General features: G+C 44.1%; 1 protein-coding gene across 1 annotated transcript in view; it reads left to right on the forward strand.

Moving 5' to 3' along the window:
* Positions 1-16,414: 16,414 nt before the first annotated feature.
* Positions 16,415-19,916, forward strand: part of LOC134463589 (protein kinase C epsilon type-like) — a 44,726-nt gene continuing 41,224 nt past the window's right edge. The window contains exon 1 of the mRNA XM_063216765.1: positions 16,415-17,434. Within this exon, the coding sequence (XP_063072835.1) occupies positions 17,087-17,434 (348 nt within the window). The 5' untranslated portion in view covers positions 16,415-17,086. The remainder of the gene's footprint in view (positions 17,435-19,916) is intronic.

Consider the following 19,916-nt stretch of genomic DNA (forward strand, 5'->3'; position numbering starts at 1 on the left):
TGTTTTAAGAAACGTGTCTTATGACACTAAATCTGTATGTCCGAATTTAGTGTCAGATCAGTGTTTTAAGAAACGTGTCTTTTGACACCAAATTTGTACGTTCAGATTTCGTGTCAGATGCGTTGGTATTTTCAGGTGTCATTTGACACTAAACCTAAACGTGTATTGTACGTTTTTAAAAGGTGTTTTTGCAAACGTGTCAAAGAAAACGTTCCACAAACGTGTTTGACACGTTGGTTTTATTCAACACCTAAATGACACCGTTAAAAAACGTGTCAATTGGTTCAGAAAACGTGTTTTGCTGCTTGGGATGTTCATATGAGTTGCTCCCTAACAAAACCTATATTAACTCTCTCATCATTACGCAGCTTACCAATGTATTTTTAATTCCCAACCTTTTCTGACTTTGTGTTATATTATTTGACGTATACACAGATTAAGACACAGTACAAAGGGTTAGCATTTTACATACAATTTGACCCAGACTGGGTTTCACTACTACTCATAGCTAATACCAAGTGTCCATTGTCTCTGTTCTTTCCTCTAGCCCTCCCGTTACCCTCAAATTTGGTTACATCTGTGATCCTTGGGGTCAATTTGACCCCAGCCACTTAAATGTCTACAAAATCAGTAGAAATCAAAACTTTGGCACATTTGTATGTCTCAGACATTTATTATTGCTCTGTTGGTGACATAAAAAGCCCTTTAAATATGTCCTAGCACCCCCACACATAATGTGAAAAAATAGCAATAAAATGTCACTGATTGGTCTAAAAACAGATGGATACATATTATTGAAATTTTCGTGGCTCCATATACTCTCTAAATATACATTTCTATTACTTATAACATTTGAAAATAAAAAACAATTTTGATTATCATGGATATTATCTATCTATTACCATATGGGTCAATTTGACTCTAAAAGAAATAGCCTAGACATATTCCCAACATTCATTTTCTGACAGTTTGAATGTGTATTTATAACACAAGTGTAATAGTTAGGTAAGAGCATGGATACATTGCCAACCAAGAGTTTCGGGAACATCATAGAAACTCATTGTTTTCTACATTATTTCTATGCTTGAATTGGTGTGCACATAAGGAAAAAAGCATAAGAGCGCAAAAAAGCATAAACAAAAATGAGCATGTGTTCCTTGTAGACATATTAGGCCTACATGTTCATGGTAGTGGGGTAATGTTTGAAGGAACAGGGCTAGCAACTTGTATGCTTACTTCTATTCACTATGTATGTGGTATGGACGTCAATGTGTATGTCCTTCACAAAAGTTACAGCTGTTCCTTCCTTCTCTATGTCAGGTAGCACCAGTTTATAACCAATGCTGCAGACAACTATGTCAATTTGGAACAACATACTGAACAGAGGAGAAGAAAAGCACCATTACATTTCTCAACATAGCAAGCAGCCTTGAGATCGCATCCATCTAAAGAAGTACAACGGCTTGTCACCATCAGAACAGTCCATTTCAATCTTTGGATCCCAATCATAAAGCTTTTCTTCAAATATATACAATCACTTATAATTATGTATGCTGGGCACAGAACAGCATGCACAGCAATGCTGACTATATGTGACCCATCTTGTGCTAGCGTGTGTGTGTAGTGGGAGGGTGCAAAAGTAGCTCCCAGGGTACAGGGCTGGGGGGGGGGGTTGCAAAATGTCAATGCTGTAGTAGCCACCACTGTCCAAACTGCTGCCTTGAATTAGTTTAAGGCCTCCCCCATGTCATTTGTATTTTTTAGTTATCAGGGGCCAAACAAAAGCAAAATGTTCAGAAGAAACATGGCTGAATAGCTTATTTTCATGTATTTCACATTATCTAAACAGATTTTAACATTTATTTGCAAAATATGGATGTTGCATTTATGTTTTATACACTTGAAACAATTGCGGTCAAATTTACCCCAAGGAACAAGGATGTAACCAAAATGTGTACAGCACTGAGGAAAAACATTTTTTGTTGAAATTTCACTTTTTCACATTTATCCCATCTATTTAGGAAAAGTCATCAAAGATGAGGCAGAAGAAATATGTACTTCATGTATTTTTCAGGTGTTAAACATTGAAAGGGGTCAAATAGACCCCAAGGATAACAGGAGGGCTAGACATGTATCTCATGCCTTATTCCTCGAGGTTTGACCGCATCGATGACATTTGAATACAGTTGCCCTACATTTTTATTCAATGTCTTGCAAAAACCACAATTCAGAAATAAATCTCATTTGCAGTCCTGATATTGAATGGGGTAAAAAAACCTGAAAGGCAACTCTAAACAGCTTGGCAGCTGAAGGGGGCAGAATTGGTTCTCTATTAAACTGTATGTATTGAGGGGGTATCCTTTCAAATGATTTTTGCCTCAGGCCCGGCCAAGGCCGTCAACGGGCCCTCTCGGGATCCATCTTGTTTTATGCTGTTGTTTTTTTTGGGGGGGGGAAGCTCACTGGATTCTATAGCACTATACGACTATTACTAATTGTGCTTCTATTCTTTTTTTGTTTCTTCTTTTCATACATCATCATGAAATTAACTCATACTCATATTATTCTCCGTGTGGAGCAGTCAAAGGAATGTCCAAGCTTATAGCACCACCTAGTGGACACATAGCATCATAGCGAGTGGCATGTCCTGCAGCTTCCTAACAAAGTGGAGAACGTGGAGCTGGATTGGCAACTCTCTAAGAAAAAATAGCAATACAGAAATGGCATTAACATAGAACACATGTTAGTGATGCAGAGGTAGAAGCAGAGGGAGACCCAGACAGACCAGGAGAAGGAGCACGGAGCTGGATGACAAGAAGAAGGGACTGGTATGGAAGCCACTGGGGAGAATGACCCAATGCAGACATGAGAGGAAACAATTCATCAATGGCCTGTATTCCTAAAGGAATATAAAGGTCTAGGTAAGTAAGTTGCCTGTAATTGCACAATATACATGATATATGTGTGTTTCAACTATTTATGGGCTGCTTATGCCTTTGTTTTGTAGTGACAGTGAAGAGATGACTGGACAGGCCTCTAATTTACTAAGCTAAGAGTCTAGTTTTAGCATGGACTGTAATGTAAGATATAGAAGACACACAGTCACTGGGTTTAATGACACAATGACACAAGGGAGGGATCTTAAATTGTCAGTTTAAACATGTAATGTTAGCAAATGAGAGGTCCGGTTCATTATGGCATCATCCAGTAACTTACAGAGGCATTTAACCCATTTTAGTCTTAGGTATCTGCAAAAACGACTGCTGAATGCCTTGGCTGTTTTTGGGAAAAGGTTACCTCTGCCAATTAAAAGCTAATATCTCAGCCTCCGAAGGACATAAAAACAAGTTGCATTTATATGCTAGGACCCTCATTTTGCATTAGAATGTGTTCATTCATTTCTAACATAGCCACATGTTTAATTTAAAAAAACCCTCAAATCTCAAGAGCCTGAATGCAGCATAAGTGGCTCCAGGCACCAAAGGTCAAACAACGTCTACGCAGCATCAGGCTAAAATGGGTTAACAGATGCAGGCCATGCCCACCTCTCTAGTGAAGTTGTCGTGGCAATAGGCTGGGGTACCCTAACTCTCTAAACCTCAGTGCCATGTGGGTTCACAGCACGTCTGTAACTGAGGCCATCCTGTGCACTAGACCCAGCCTCCAATTCACTGAGTCACAGCCTCAGGCTAAGTGAGTAGTAGGCTATATAACGGTATAAGGCTTTGTGAGTGAGGTTTATTACACCCCAAGCAAGGGTGCCGGAATGAGTTTTAAAGTGGTTATACATTTTTTTTCTTGATTGTCTCATTCTTGAACAGTGTTACTGCTGCTGCGCTCTCATTTTTCTACAGTTATCATTTTAGAAAGCCTCATCTATGGGAGCCCCAAAAGGGGGGATGCTAATGCACCACTGCATCCCCCTTTCTGGCACCTATGACCCCAAGCGGTGCTAGCTGGCATCCGTTACACTCACCGTTACTGGGACAATGAAATTCTAGGGTGTTTCGTCTGGAGGCGGTATTACGTGCCCACGTCACAATAGCGACTAGTAGTATAGCAATAGTCCTTGTTGCCGACGACGTTTGATTCGTAGCCATGACAACCGTCCCTACCGTCCCTAACCGTCCCTAATCTTAACCCTAAACCTAACCTTAACCCTAAACCTAACCCTAACCTTAACCCTAAAACTAACCTTAACCCTAAACCTAACCCTAACCCTAACCTTAACCCTAAACCTAACCCTAACCCTAAATCGCTTATTTGAAATGGCCTGAAACCAGTAAGTTCCAGTGCAGTTCGGCAACGAGGACTCGCATCACTTGTGATGTAGGCACGACCGGACGAAATACCCTAGTTTTTGAGAGTCCCCCCCTATAGCACACTCCCATCCAAGTACCTGGCACCACTTGAACTGAGACCAGGGGTTCCCAACATTTTCCAACTTGGGGCCCACTTTCACAAATGTTCGGGCCCACCTCTGCCCAATAAACAACAGAACTCAAATAGCCAGCAGCAACACAGCAACCATATTATTACGTAGTGGGCCCCGCCCACAGTTTGAAAATCACTGACCTAGACCATCCTGCACTGTTCAGAGCCAGTCTACACTAGTAACACCATTGTAACATTTGCTGATGACACCACAGTAGCTGGACTTATTTCAAAGGGGGGATGAGTCTGCCCACAGAGATAAAGTGGAGCGTTTGGTGGGGTGGTGCAGAGCAAGCAAGCTGCTCCTAAACACAGCCAAGACCAAAAGAGCTGGTTGTGGACTTCAGGAGAAAGAGGACCACCATGCAGCCACAAGGGATTGAGGGTGTGTGTGTGGAGAGGGTATCAGACCTCCGTTTCCAGGGAGTTACTGTAATATCAGGGAGGACCTGACCTGGGGTGTCAACACCATTGGGCTAGTGACGAAGAAGGCACAGCAAAGACTTTATTTCCTAAGAATATTTTGTGCTGCTTGTGTCCTTCTACCGCGGCTCAGTGGAGAGCATATTGACATATTGTTTTTGTGTGTGGTTGGCTTCACTGTGGCACAGAGGTAAGAGCTCCAGGGGGTCATAAAGGCAGCAGAGAACATCATTGGCTGCCCTCTTCCCTCTCTGGAAGGTCTTTACAGCACGCACTGTCTGAAAAAGGCAAATTCATATCATAGGAGACATACCACACCCAGGCCACAACCTGTTTGAGCTGCATATATTCAGATTTATGAAGACCAGGACAAATGGACCGAAGAACTAGCCTAGCGTGCTGAACCCCTGCAGCTGGGGCGTCTAGATTTCTAGGCTACTGAAGAACAGTTTTTATCAAGCAGCCATCACTGCACTTGATTCTGCAACCAAGGACTTATTTTTATATATACTTTTTGAAAGATTTTTTACAAATTATTATTTTAATTTTTTTTGCCTCAGTCAACAAGGATTGCTCATTTTCATTGTGTGTGTCACAATCACAAATACAATATATTCTATTCTATTCTATTCTATTCTATTCTATTCTATTCTATTCTGACTATGACTTCACAGCAAACTCTGGTTTGGGAGTTGGTGCCAACTGCCAAGGTAGCCTAGTTATTTACTTATATGAAATATTGGTAGGGAGGTTTACTGACGTTCCACGTCAAGCTCTGCTGTCCGTTACAATTATATGGGAACTCAGACTGATATTGAACTTACAATCTTGAATTAATATGTTATTACTGTCTGTTTGTTAGATATTACTATATGCCTCATTAGTCCCACAGTGAACTTGTAGGATGAACTAATCCTACCCTTTGTAATAACTTTTATTAGATAGGCTATCATAGGTTATAAGACATCATATTGATTAACTAAACTAGATGTGTCACCTTTAGAATGGCTATAGTGTTTCATTTAGCAAAATTGTGCCAATTGTGTATTTTCATGTGTGTGTGTTTTTCAGTATCACCTACAGCAGTGGTTCTTAACCTTTTTTTCTAAACGCACCCCCTTATGTGTGCCCAAGACAAGCCGTGCACCCCCATCCCAAATATCTACACGCACTAAAAACTGATTTAAATGATTAATTACAATGATTCTTGCTTGAGACATTAATCGATATCTTAATCACTTTACATGGGGACCAAAACATGCATTCATTTGGTTTTGATTTGGCCTAATTATAATGTTAAAAAAAAAAAATCTGCGCTCCCGCTGAAATCTCTGGTGCACCCCCAGGGGGTGCCCGCACCCCAGGTTAAGAACCACTGACCTACAGTTCACCTACAGTATGTCACAGAAGTGAGCACACCCCTCACCATTTACTCACTTTTGTGAGGTACATTTTGAGACATTAATGGCTGTATTTCAAATTATTTTCAGTGAACAACGACGAATACAAAAATCTTGAATCTTGACATATCTCAATACCTCTTATAGAGTGTTGCCATAAGATCTTGTAAAAGACATACAGTTACACATTACACATTCAAAGACATTACACATTTAAGGCAGACACCCCATTCCACGCAAGAACAATCTGAGAAACCACTCCAGTAAATGAATGAGTAAATAGGTGAGATCTAACAATGTAAGAAAATAAAATAAGACATTACAAGGAATAGCAAGTAAATAAATAGATAACCACATACCACTCCAATAAATAGATGTTTACATAAAATACTAGTCATATTGACTCATCCAAGATATAAATCCCTCTTGTTAAATGATTTCTTGTATAAGTTTCTAGTGGCATTAGGTACTGTAAAGCGCCTCCCAGAGGGTGAGGGCTCAAATTCGCAGTGCAGGGGGTGAGAAGGATCACTAAAAGTGTCTTTGGGGTTCTCATGGCCAAGATTACAGCAATGGAATTTTGGTCATTGTGACATCATAATAACCATTGTCTAACCTAACCAATAACTAACCAATAACCAACAACCATTGCAGGTTTAACAACATTCTTAAATAATTTGATTATGAAATCACGTTGGGGACTCCCTTTTTAATGTATTCTGTCCCCAACATGTCATAATCAAATTATTTAAGAATGTTGGTAAACCTGCTCTTTTCCAAAACGCTATATCCACCATTTTTGACTTTTTGTATTTTAATATTGGAATTGACTGTTAAGAAGTCCTATCGTCTATGTGTGAGTTATTGCCATTAAATGTTTTGAGAACATGTTTTATAAACCTCTATAAAATGCATTTTGCAATGCAATTCAATGGAATGTCCAATACAAAAATGTAAATTTCCCAACATTCTATAAAATGGATATATCTCATTTTGGAAAAGAGCTCTTCCACCTTTAAGTAGCTTGACTAGTTTCCAAATTCTGCCATTTTGAATTCAGCCATCTTGAAAGTGTTGGCCTCCAAAATTTAATCAGTTCATGACCGGACCCAAGAGCATTAACACATCAATCTGGGACAAATCCATCCATCCGTTTAAAAGTTACGGTAACATGAAATACCTTAAGCGGCGATGACGGACGCGGCGGTGGCGGATGCGGCGGTGGCGGATGCGGCGGTGGCGGATGCGGCGGTGGCGGATGCGGCGGTGGCGGACGCAGCGGCGCACACAAAACCATTAGCCTGATTATCATGACTTTCAAATCTCTTCTAACATTCTCAAACGGCATGGTTGACCTAGCCTGGCCACGCCATCCTATGTACTCCACCCAAAGAGCTTGGTTCTCTCAGTGTTTAGCCAATCAGCAAACAGTTGAGAGTGGTGACGCAGAACTCACCCGCGAAGTCCGTTACTGATTGGTTAAGGTAATATTCACACTTTTGTTTTGTTATTTGTATGCTTTTGCGACACTATACCGTAACAGGCATGCTAATAAAGCACAATATGGGTTTTAATTTGAGTTCGGAACTCCAATTAATTTAAATGGCAGAGTAAGATCAGACGTCTCTCCCACCCTCCACGGAGACGGATTCCTCATGGCTTTTGCCAGACTGATTGATGGAGTCAACAGTCGGCTTTTCGCCCAGGCTATGGTTGACCCATCTCCCTTGGTTTGCTACTGGTCTAGGGCAGAACAGGCTGAGCCAAAGTTTAAACCAAACATTTCTTAGTCCCAATAGAATGTCTCTGCTTAAACCACGTCACGGCCTTGAACATGCCTCTACCCAGGACCGTTAATAGGCTCGTTCGTGACAACGCAGTAAGATTTTTGCTAGGCACTGGGCATGCGCATGGCCGTAGCCAGCATTTTGAAACAGGCGAGGTCCATGATGCGACTTTTTATATATAGATTAAAAAATAAATAAATAGCCTAAATATTATATTTAGGCTATTTTTTTTTACATACATGTAATGTATAGACCCAATATATATATATATATATATATATATATATATATATATATATATATATATATATATATATATATATATATATATATATATATACATTACAGGTATAAATATGTAGGCCTAATGTATACATTTCCAGCCAATTCTGTGATTCTTTGGTATCATACCTCTTTTATCACGAACAGCATTCTTACAGTCAGTAAAGCCCTTTGTAAGGAAGCTAGAGTTTGTCCCTTTAATGTGAATAAAGCTGAGGCAAGTGGCACAATAAGTTGCATCCTCAGATGAAGAGTAGCCCAGCCATTCATATTTTCACAAACTCTATGGTGCCAATAGTGCCTGAAGTGCCATAGTAGTGGATAGAAAAAGGTAGATTCTCAATCCATGTTCGCATTTACAGAGCTCTTGTGGAAAGAAAATAAACTATTTCACAAGGTCAATGATGTCCAATTATTAGAAAGACGACCAACTTTCAGTCACCCTTTAGAATTTTTTGTCCGAATGGTTTAGGGAACTCCGATCCCTTATCTTCTTGCATAATTTGTAAGGGTCCCAGCCTGCTAGCCCCTTTGTCTCCATCTGCTGGACATTTTTTGTTACTTACCTGCATTTTACTTACCTGAACTCTGCCGTTGTCTTTGATGCCTTTCACCTGTGATCGTTTGACCTTGTTGTCTCTCTGCCCCTCTATTGGTTCTCGTTCCGCCTTCCTACTTTATTTAAACCTCTGATTTTGTGTGTTCTGTCTCCGATTGTCTTGCCGTGACCTGCCACGTTTTGTAAGTGTTGCTGTTTCCTCTTTGAAAAAATCCTTGTGCTGTTTTTGTATGTCCTTTTGGACGAGAAGATTTTTGTTGGACATTTGATGCAATGATTGAAGACTTTTTGTTGGACTGTTGATGCAAAGCCAGAAGATTTTTGTTGGACTTGTCATGTATAGTAAAGAAGATTTTTTGTTGGACATTTCATGCATTGCTAAGACTATTTTTTGTTGGAATTTGGATGCACCATTGACTGGCCTTTTTGTTGAAGATTTTTTCCTGCTGCTTAACTGTTGGACTTTGTGTTTTTGCCCTGTCAAGAGGATTTGTGTTTTTTACATTGCGTGAAGATCTTTTTTCTGTGACCAAAATAAATCAGCACTCTTCCGTTTTTTGTCTGCTTTTGGGTCCCTTTTTAGTATCCCTGACAGTACAATCGGAGCATCATGGACCCAGCAGACCGACCCGCCCAAGAGCAAGCATCCCCCAGCTTCCTTCGCTCAGCCTTGGAACAACAGGGGACTGTCCTTGGGAGGCACCAGAACCAGCTAGAGTCCATGGCTAAGAATATGGAGAGCATGAGAGCAAGCCTAGCCGACCTGGCGGCCCAGATCCAGCACCTCCACCTCCACCCGACCCCGCCTACCACAGCTGAAGCTACACCTGCCACTCAAGCTGAACCAGCCTCTGTGACACGGCCAACCCTTCATGCCCATGAACCACGCTTGCCCCCTCCAGAACGTTACTCAGGTGAGCCTGGCACTTGCCGTGCATTCCTCACCCAGTGTGATTTAGTCTTCCAGCTCCAGCCTGCAACCTTCCCGTCTGATCCAGCCAAGGTGGCCTATGTCATAACACAGCTTTCTGGCAAAGCCAAGGAGTGGGGAACATCGGTCTGGGAGACCAGAAAACCATTCTGTTTGATCTACAAAGACTTTGTGGAGGAGATGAAGAAGGTGTTTGACAGGTCGAAACACGGGAGAGAGGCTGCCAGAGAGATGTTGGTCATCCGTCAAGGCCGTAGATCTGTTTCCGACTTTGCTATCCAGTTCCGCACCCTGGCCACCTCCAGTGGCTGGAACACCGATGCCCAGTACGATGCCTTCCTCAATGGCCTATCTGAGGAGGTAAAGGACCAACTCATTACCCAAGAGCCTCCTGAAAACTTTGATGACCTGGTGGACCGCGCCATCCGCATTGACAACCGCTTGAGACAACGCCAAGGAGGGGGATTTTTCACAAGACCCCTGAGTGTACCCAGCGGCACCAACACCCCCCGCCAATCAACACCAGGCCTGCAATCAGTCCCACCTCCTGCACCAAGTGATGTCGAACCCATGCAGATAGATCGAACCCGGCTGTCACCAGCAGAGAGACAAAGAAGAATTCAGACCGGTGCCTGCCTCTACTGTGGCCAGTTGGGCCATCTCGCTGCTGTCTGTCCTCTAAAAGCCAACGCTCACCAGTAAAGCGAGGAGTACTGGTGAGCGTGACCCCAGTCGACCCATCCCCTTTAATTCCTTGCAACCTGTTTCCTGCCATTCTTGAATGGGGTCGGCAACGTCAAACCTTCCAGGTGCTGATTGACTCAGGTGCCGATGAGTTTTATTGACGCTTCCCTAGCATCCAAGCTGGCCATACCGATATCCCCCCTTCGAACACCCCTGATCGCGAGGGCACTGAATGGAGCATCTCTGGGGAAGGTTACTCACACCACCATTCCAGTTAGCCTCACCCTGTCCGGCAACCACCGGGAGCTGATCACCCTCTGCCTTATTCATTCCCCTCAAGCTCCCCTCATCCTGGGCAATCCCTGGCTGTCCAAGCACAATCCTCTCATCGACTGGTCCAACAACAAGATCCTTGGATGGAACCAATCCTGCCACTCTCAGTGTCTGCGCTCTGCAACCCCTTCAGAGCCTCCTAGTCCTGAACCCCCGGAGGAATTCCCTGACCTGTCGGATATCCCTCTCGATTACCTGGACCTGAAAACTGTCTTTAGCAAGTCCCGAGCCACATCGTTACCCCCACACAGACCCTATGACTGTGCCATAGACCTTTTGCCTGGCACATCTCCCCCTAGAGGCGGCCTATACTCTCTCTCTAAGCCCGAGACAGAGGCAATGAACAAGTATATCTCAGAATCCCTTGCCGCAGGCATCATTCGCCCCTCTTCCTCACCTGCAGGCACCGTTTTTTTCTTTGTCGGCAAGAAAGACGGCTCACTTCGACCCTGCATCGACTATCGGGCACTGAATGAGATTACTATCCGAAACCGCTATCCCCTTCCCCTTATGTCCTCAGCCTTTGAAATGCTACAAGGTGCTACGGTGTTCAGCAAGTTGGATCTCCGCAATGCCTACCACTTGGTCCGGATTAAGGAGGGAGACGAGTGGAAGACCGCCTTCAACACCCACTCCGGCCATTATGAATATCTCGTTCTCCCATTCGGCCTAACTAATGCTCCTGCCGTTTTCCAAGCCCTTGTCAACGATGTCCTTAGGGACATGCTGAATAAGTTTGTTTTTGTTTTTTTGGACGACATCCTTATTTTTTCCAAGTCCTTACCTGAACACATTAGCCATGTCCGAACAGTCCTCCAACGCCTTCTGGAGAATCGGCTCTATGTGAAGGCAGAGAAGAGTGAGTTCCACCGAGACACCATCTCCTTCCTGGGCTTTGTGGTCTCTACTGGAACCCTACAAATGGATCCAAGCAAGGTGCGTGCTGTGGCAGAGTGGCCCAAACCATCTACACGTAAGGAGCTACAGCGGTTCCTTGGCTTTGCCAATTTTTACCGCCGATTCATTCGGAACTATAGCACCCTTGCTGCCCCCCTGACCTCCCTCACATCTTCTGCTGTAGCCTTCCACTGGTCCCCACCTGCCAACGAGGCCTTCCAGACCCTGAAGACCCGCTTCGCCTCTGCCCCCATCCTCATACAACCTGACCCGGACAGACAATTCATCGTGGAGGTGGATGCCTCGGATGTGGGTGTGGGCGCTATTCTCTCCCAGCGGTCTGCGAAAGACCAGAGGATTCACCCTTGTGCCTTTTACTCCCACTGGCTCTCTCCCAGTGAGCGCAACTACGATGTCGGTGACCGGGAGCTCTTGGCAGTGAAACTGGCCTTAGAAGAGTGGAGGCATTGGTTGGAGGGGAGCATACAGCCATTCCTGGTCTGGAAAGACCATAAAAACCTGGAATACTTACGGTCTGCCAAACGCCTGAATCCCCGTCAAGCCCGCTGGTCCCTCTTCTTTTCAAGATTTAATTTCACCCTCTCCTATCGTCCTGGGTCGAAGAACGGAAAGCCTGACGCCCTTTCCCGTGCATTTATCAGTTCGGACAGTGCCTCTTCCCCCACTACTATTCTCCCTGAACGCTGCCTTGTGGGCTCTGCCATTCTGGACATTGAGACCCTCGTCAGGAGTGCTCATCACTCTGAACCCTCCCCTAGTCAGTGTCCAGCCAACTGTTTGTATGTTCCAGTCTCTGTACGTCCACAGGTGATGCAATGGGGTCACTACTCCCGTCTGTCCTGCCACCCTGGAGCCGGACGAACCGAATCCTTCATCAGCCGACGATTCTGGTGGCCGTCAATGGGGAGAGCGATCCGCAAATTCGTCTCCAACTGTCCAGTCTGCATCCAGAACAAGAGGTCAACTCAACGTCCATCAGGTCTGTTACAGCCTTTGTCCATACCCAAGAGACCCTGGTCCCATATAGCCCTTGATTTTGTTACCGGTCTGCCTGACTCTGATGGCAATACCGCCATTTTAACTGTGGTTGACCGGTTTTCTAAGTCTGTTCATTTTATCCCCTAGCCCAAACTGCCCTCTGCTAGAGAGACGGCTGATTTGCTTATAAATCATGTATTCAGACTGCATGGGCTTCCTGTAGAGGTGGTCTCTGACCGGGGTCCACAATTTACAGCAAAATTCTGGCAAGCCTTCTGTAAGATGCTTGGTGCTTCAGTCTCTCTCTCTTCTGGTTTTCACCCGCAGTCAAATGGCCAGACGGAGAGGGCGAACCAGCTCCTGGAGACGGTGCTGCGCTGCCTGGCCTCCCAGAACCCCTCTACCTGGAGCCAGCAGCTGCCCTGGGCTGAGTATTCGATCAACTCGCTCACCTCCTCCTCATCTGGCCTGTCCCCCTTTGAGTGCTGCCTGGGTTATCAGCCACCCCTATTCCCTGACCAAGAGGTGGAGGTTGGGGTTCCCTCTGCCCAAGCCTTCGTCCGTCGCTGCCGTCGGACGTGGCGCCAAGCACGCTCTGCTCTCCGACGTGCCTCTGCCAGAATCAAGGAACAAGCTGACCGGCATCGCACCATGGCCCCTCGTTATCGTGTGGGTCAGCGGGTCTGGTTGTCCACCCAGGATCTTCCACTGAAGGTGGACTCCCGCAAGCTGGCACCACGCTTCATTGGCCCCTTTCCTGTCTGCAAAATTATCAGCCGGTCTGCTGTCCGGCTGAAGCTGCCCCTGAACCTTCGGCGCATCCACCCCACTTTCCACGTCTCCCGCATTAAGCCCTTCACCTGCAGTCCCATGCATCCTGCCCCTAAACCTCCTCCGCCCCCCCGACTCATTGATGGCTCTGATGCCTACACGGTGCGCCGGCTGTTGGATTCCCGTCGCCGGGGCCGTGGCTGGCAGTACCTTGTCGACTGGGAGGGCTACGGCCCAGAGGAGAGGAGCTGGGTCTCTGCACGGCAGATCCTAGATCCCTCTCTCATCAGGGACTTTCACCGCCAACGCCTCGCTCAGTCAGTTGTAACGCCAGGAGGCGTTCGTTGATGGGGGGGTACTGTAAGGGTCCCAGCCTGCTAGCCCCTTTGTCTCCATCTGCTGGACATTTTTTGTTACTTACCTGCATTTTACTTACCTGAACTCTGCCGTTGTCTTTGATGCCTTTCACCTGTGATCGTTTGACCTTGTTGTCTCTCTGCCCCTCTATTGGTTCTCGTTCCGCCTTCCTACTTTATTTAAACCTCTGATTTTGTGTGTTCTGTCTCCGATTGTCTTGCCGTGACCTGCCACGTTTTGTAAGTGTTGCTGTTTCCTCTTTGAAAAAATCCTTGTGCTGTTTTTGTATGTCCTTTTGGACGAGAAGATTTTTGTTGGACATTTGATGCAATGATTGAAGACTTTTTGTTGGACTGTTGATGCAAAGCCAGAAGATTTTTGTTGGACTTGTCATGTATAGTAAAGAAGATTTTTTGTTGGACATTTCATGCATTGCTAAGACTATTTTTTGTTGGAATTTGGATGCACCATTGACTGGCCTTTTTGTTGAAGATTTTTTCCTGCTGCTTAACTGTTGGACTTTGTGTTTTTGCCCTGTCAAGAGGATTTGTGTTTTTTACATTGCGTGAAGATCTTTTTTCTGTGACCAAAATAAATCAGCACTCTTCCGTTTTTTTGTCTGCTTTTGGGTCCCTTTTTAGTATCCCTGACATAATTATGAATTATGGGGCATGGATCCCTCCCTATGCTTTGTTGTCAGTCACTCATTAAGACAGAAATTGTCTGCATGCTCAGTCCACTCTCTCAATGTGTAAACAAAAAACATCTAATTCAGGTCCCCACCATACCAGCTTATTGCTATGAAAAGCAAGATCTAAAAAGCAGCTAGCAAAGGCTTAGCACCCTATTTCCCCAGCTGCAAAATACTCACAGCAAAGTGGGGGGAATTAAAGCTGAGACGCGATAGATATTGGCATTCAAAAAAAAAGTTTTTTTTAAAAACCTCTGACAAAATGAGCGAGGTCCAGACCTCTCTGACCTCTAATGTAGCTACGGCCATGGGCATGCGCACTTTGCCAGTTTGATGCATTGTGGTTAGAAAATTCTAACCAGAATGCATCAAACTGGCAAAGTGCGCATGCCCACTGCCTAGCAAAAATCTTACTGCTTCGAACAAGCCTAATGATGCTCAAGGTTGATTGCTTCCCGAGAAAGTGGGTGGAGTTTCCCGCTGTAGAGGGAACCCGAAAGTACCTGAACAAGCAAATTGCCTGAGTGTGTGAAGCTGAGCCGAAGGTGTTGCGTCACTGCGAGGGCGGAGCCTGGGTAGGCTACAAAACCATTACATCCCGACACTTAACTCCGCGTTTCAGGGATATGATAAATTGAAGCTGTTACTCAATACTCAAGTTGTACGCTGGCTACTGTTCATTGTGCCAAAGTAAAATTTCTTTAATGTTTTCCCATGAAAACATATACTTGCAAATCTGCAGAAATGGGAGGGGTACACTCAGTGGCGTGCACAGATATTTGGGGCAGGAGCTGAAGGCGGTGGAGGGGGGATGTTAGGGGTAGGCCTATGTGGAATTTCCGACTCCCTTATTGGCTATATAGAGGCTAAATGTTATATCGGGGAATTATTGTCATATTCTTTTGATCTTGAAGCTTTTGTAGGTTGTCATATTCTTTTGATCTTGAAGCTTTTGTAGGTTATCATGTCAACACAGAACATTGTTACAAAAAACTTTTAAAAAAAAAGAGCTTTCAAAATGGTCTTTTTGAAAGTTATTTTTCTTTTTCCTATAGGGCAAAGGGACGGGTGCTTTAGCACCACCTCATCCCTTTCTGTGCATACCTATGGGTGCACACTCATGATAATCATTCATGTAACATGTAAGACAATTAGCATGTACATTTGAGTGCATGTTTACTCATTACCTTCCAATGAAGTAGCTGAATGGGTGCATCACCACAAATAGCATCACACCATTTTGTCATATTATAGGCTATAGGCCTAATCCAAAGGCTAATGGGTTAGTTGAATGTTTGGAGTTCAACGCGATATACAAATTGCAATGAGGCCTACTACATTTATTTTACAGGTCTTTTCTTTCTCCCCTGACTTTTGTTTTTGTTTTAATATGGCTATTTTCTTACAGTAGGCCTATTAACAATCTGCTGAGTTGATAACTGACAATGTGTTTGGGTAGGGAGTTGGGAGGTGGGGTGGGGAATATAATGTGTTACTTGATGTGGTTCACTTTTTCCTACATTCAAAAAGAAAAGTGAGTCACAAAGGGCAATAATTTAGGATATTTTCATTCCAACTCATTCGGCAGTTTGAAAATTAGTTGGTGGCCAAATAACTGGTCTATTTTTTGTTGAACGCGGAGATTTGGAACTTGAAAGCGCTCCTACATGGTAATATCTGTGCCTATCTGCCCAGGTGCATTCCACTATGTCTGTCTAGGCTGCCACTCCAGTCGTGCTTGTTCGCACAGTGCTCCCTCGTCCGGCCAGACTTTACTATCAACTGACGTGTTTTGCGCATTTCCTGGATAAGCGCAGACAGGCGAAGGGAGGGATAGGGAAAGGAGAGGTAATTTGCAGGAAACGAGAGGGAAAGGACTCCAGAGTGGGGAAGGGGCAGCCCTCGACACTTCACTGAATTCAGAAGCTGTAAATAAACACAGGCTTTATTACACGGTTATCAGTCTAGGGATAGTCTGCAGACAAGCAGTGACCATGTGTGGAGAGGGAGGAATTTCAAACGTCTAAGCGCATTTGCAGGATTCAGAGGAAGACGAACAGTAAAGAAGAGAGCTCCAGACATATTTTCCTTCGCTATATTCACGTAATATCGCTCCAACTATTGGTGATTTCGTCAGGTTTTCATTCCGAGAATCGAAACAGATACGGCGACGAATTCGGATTTTAAGTTGGATTCCATTTCATACAAGGATGAATCTGTTTGTTTACGTATGTTTCCGTACTCAAGGACAGAACGGACCATAACCAATAATGGTACCAGGGAACACTGTTTGTCTGCTGTCCATGCAATGACTGTTGTCTGCTGATAAACGCCGAAGACTGTTAGTAGTTTTAGTATTTATTGGAAGAGGATATGGACATGTTGGGATTAGCTCCAGCGCATTGAAGGGAATTTCGCTATTTATGCTAAGCGAATATTTCTTGTTTGAGTACTGTGGCGGCGGGGGTGGTGGTCGTCAGTGACTGTCTTGCAGTTTCATCCATACCATCACGACGAGCAAGATTATATTTGAACACCATGGTGGTTTTCAATGGGATGTTGAAGATAAAAGTCTGTAAGGCTTTGGACTTAAAGCCCACAGCATGGTCATTGAGACACGCAGTTGGCGTAAAATCACAGACCTTTCTGTTGGACACATACATCGCCCTGAACGTGGATGATTCACGCGTGGGTCAAACATCTACCAAGCAGAAGACCAACAGTCCGGCGTGGAATGATGAGTTTGTGACCGAGGTATATGACGGGAAGAAAATTGAACTGTCTGTCTTCCACGACGCTCCAATCGGATACGACGATTTTGTTGCCAATTGCACAATACAGTTTGAGGATCTGTTGCACAACGGCAGTAGACACTTCGAAGACTGGGTATGTCAGGAGTCATTGTATGGTTTATGGTTGGTTGTCTTTGGTAACATATTTTTAGTCGGTGCTAATGGTTTTATACATTATGATACATTTTGATACAATAGGCTACCACAGAGCCTACTGTCCAACCTCTTGCATCGCCACAGGGGCTTTCCCTTTGGGCAGGCAAAACCAGTCATTAACAGTAATGCTGTTTGCTGTCACAAAACCTCTATTGTGCCATGCAGAGAACGGAATCGACCTCATTGCTACAAACGTTTGTGGTAAACTGTCTGATGGTGTCACGTATGATTCTTACATCAGTGAGACAGTAAAGGGGTGGGGGCACGAACTTTCCCCCATGGATGCAATTTCAGCATCATCTTTCCGTTCTGATGGACGCAACAGGCATCATTTTGCCTTTGCCCCTCTCATCTTTGGCAAATTCTAATTTACGCATAGCTTAACTTGTCGGAAAGCGCGCGCGCAAACGTTTTACTGTATGAAATGTAGCCTACCAAATAGCCAACACACCTTAGCCGCACTAATTCTATAGAAAACATTGTTGTTAGATAGCCAATAGGAGCATTCATTATTTTGTGGAAGAGAAAGGTCAGGCTTTATTGATTATTGTGCCACTGTTATTGATAGGTGCCGCTGTCCTCACAGCGCTCTGGTAGCTGACTGGGGTGGGGTGTGGTGGCCGTTGCAGTGAAAAGGATATCAACACCAACACCATAACCCATTTTTTTGTGTGGATAACTTCAAAAAAGGTGGATGTTCAGGGGATACCTCAGCATGTTTTGAATTCTGGGCATGAGGTCTGGGAGAGGATGAGAGGATGGCCAAACAAGGATGCCCCAAAAAGGTGCTTTCAATCACTGTGAAATATGTAGAAAAAACACAATACAATGCGTTAATAGAGTTCAGACATCATTTTATTGTTTTGTCACCCTCTATTCTGAATTTCACATCTATTCTGGTATAGGCACTGCTGGAAACACAAACCAACCACATGATTCTAATAGGTCATAACTTTTTCATGCAGAACATCTGTTATAACCTAATGGTAATGATCATGTCTTAATCTGTTACCGACTCCGGGTAATGGCATATGATGTAATTAGGCTTTCACAGCAAATAGTGAATAGGCATAGCCAGTGGTCCCACCTGCATGAAAGGACTGCTAAACTCCATATGGGAACTCCCTGATGTGCAGATTGACTTGAGATCCCACACTGAACATTTAGGGAAATGGCCTCGAAAACATGGAACTTCAATGCAGTTTGCAAAATTCTACTATGTCGAAGAATCAGAGCCGGTGTGATAAACCAGGTTGTACAATCTCACAAGTTGTAAATCCAATAGATGACCTCACCTTCAACCTCACCCTTGACCTGCAATGACCCTATTTTACTTCACTCACCTGTCCCTGTTGCCAACAGGTCTACTTTGCGGAAACAGAAATCTAGCTACTTTTCAAGTAGTTTATGGCATACTAAACATGACACACCAGAGATGGGACAATACGGCAAACAATTACAGAGATACTTTTTCTCATATCATATTTTTTCACAATTCGGATGCATACGCTAACAGTTTGATCGCACCTGCATCAAAACCCACCTTTCAAAACACATAAAGGCGGTCAGGCCTGGGTGACTGGGGTGTCGCTGCTTGTAGCCCGCCAGTGCCAGTTGAGATTAATTAGCCAGTGCTATCCTCCCATCCTCCTCCATGAGTGAATTATATAGAGCATTGTACTGCCTAGTTGCACCACGTCTTTCGGGGTGCCTGTTTGGCTGCCCTCGTTGCATGGGTGAGACATAAATGCAATTTTGTTGCGTGCACTGTGGTGTACTGTGTGTCACAATGACAATGGGCCTCTCTCAGTGGGACTTTCAGTTCATATATGAATGTACTTCATGCTACACCGTAAAGCGATACATTTCTGGAAATAAGCTGATTTTATGCCTTCCTTTGAGTTAAATAATTGAATTGTATCTTAATCATGTACTTCAAGCCATTCTCTGTCTAGCAGCACAAAGTCTACCTCCAACCTAGCACATATGGAACCGTATGGTACCAGCTAGCAGCCATCTGGTACCATAAAACAGCAATTGCTATCTTGGAAATAGAAGTATCGTTAGAGACGAAGAGCATGGCTGGAAGCATAATAGAAAGCAAAACTTGATTATTTAATGAAAGGGGAGGTCATGAGCTTTTTTTGTGTAGCCTCAGATAAAATGGACACACTTGCATTGGATCAAAGTTTTCACACATGCACAGTAGGGGTGGTACGGTTCACAAAATTCACGGTTCGGTCCATATCACGGTATCAAGGTCACTGTTGTGGATTCTTCATGGTTCTTGTTTAAAAAATAAAAAAAAAATAAAAAAAAATAATGCATGGTGCACTGGGAATATTATACTATATTTAATGTTTATATAATTATAATGTAATCATGCGCAAGTTGAATCTGACCTTTTGCTTGTGTCTGAG

Source organism: Engraulis encrasicolus, chromosome 15, assembly GCF_034702125.1.
Source record: "Engraulis encrasicolus isolate BLACKSEA-1 chromosome 15, IST_EnEncr_1.0, whole genome shotgun sequence".
Lineage (NCBI taxonomy): Eukaryota > Metazoa > Chordata > Actinopteri > Clupeiformes > Engraulidae > Engraulis > Engraulis encrasicolus.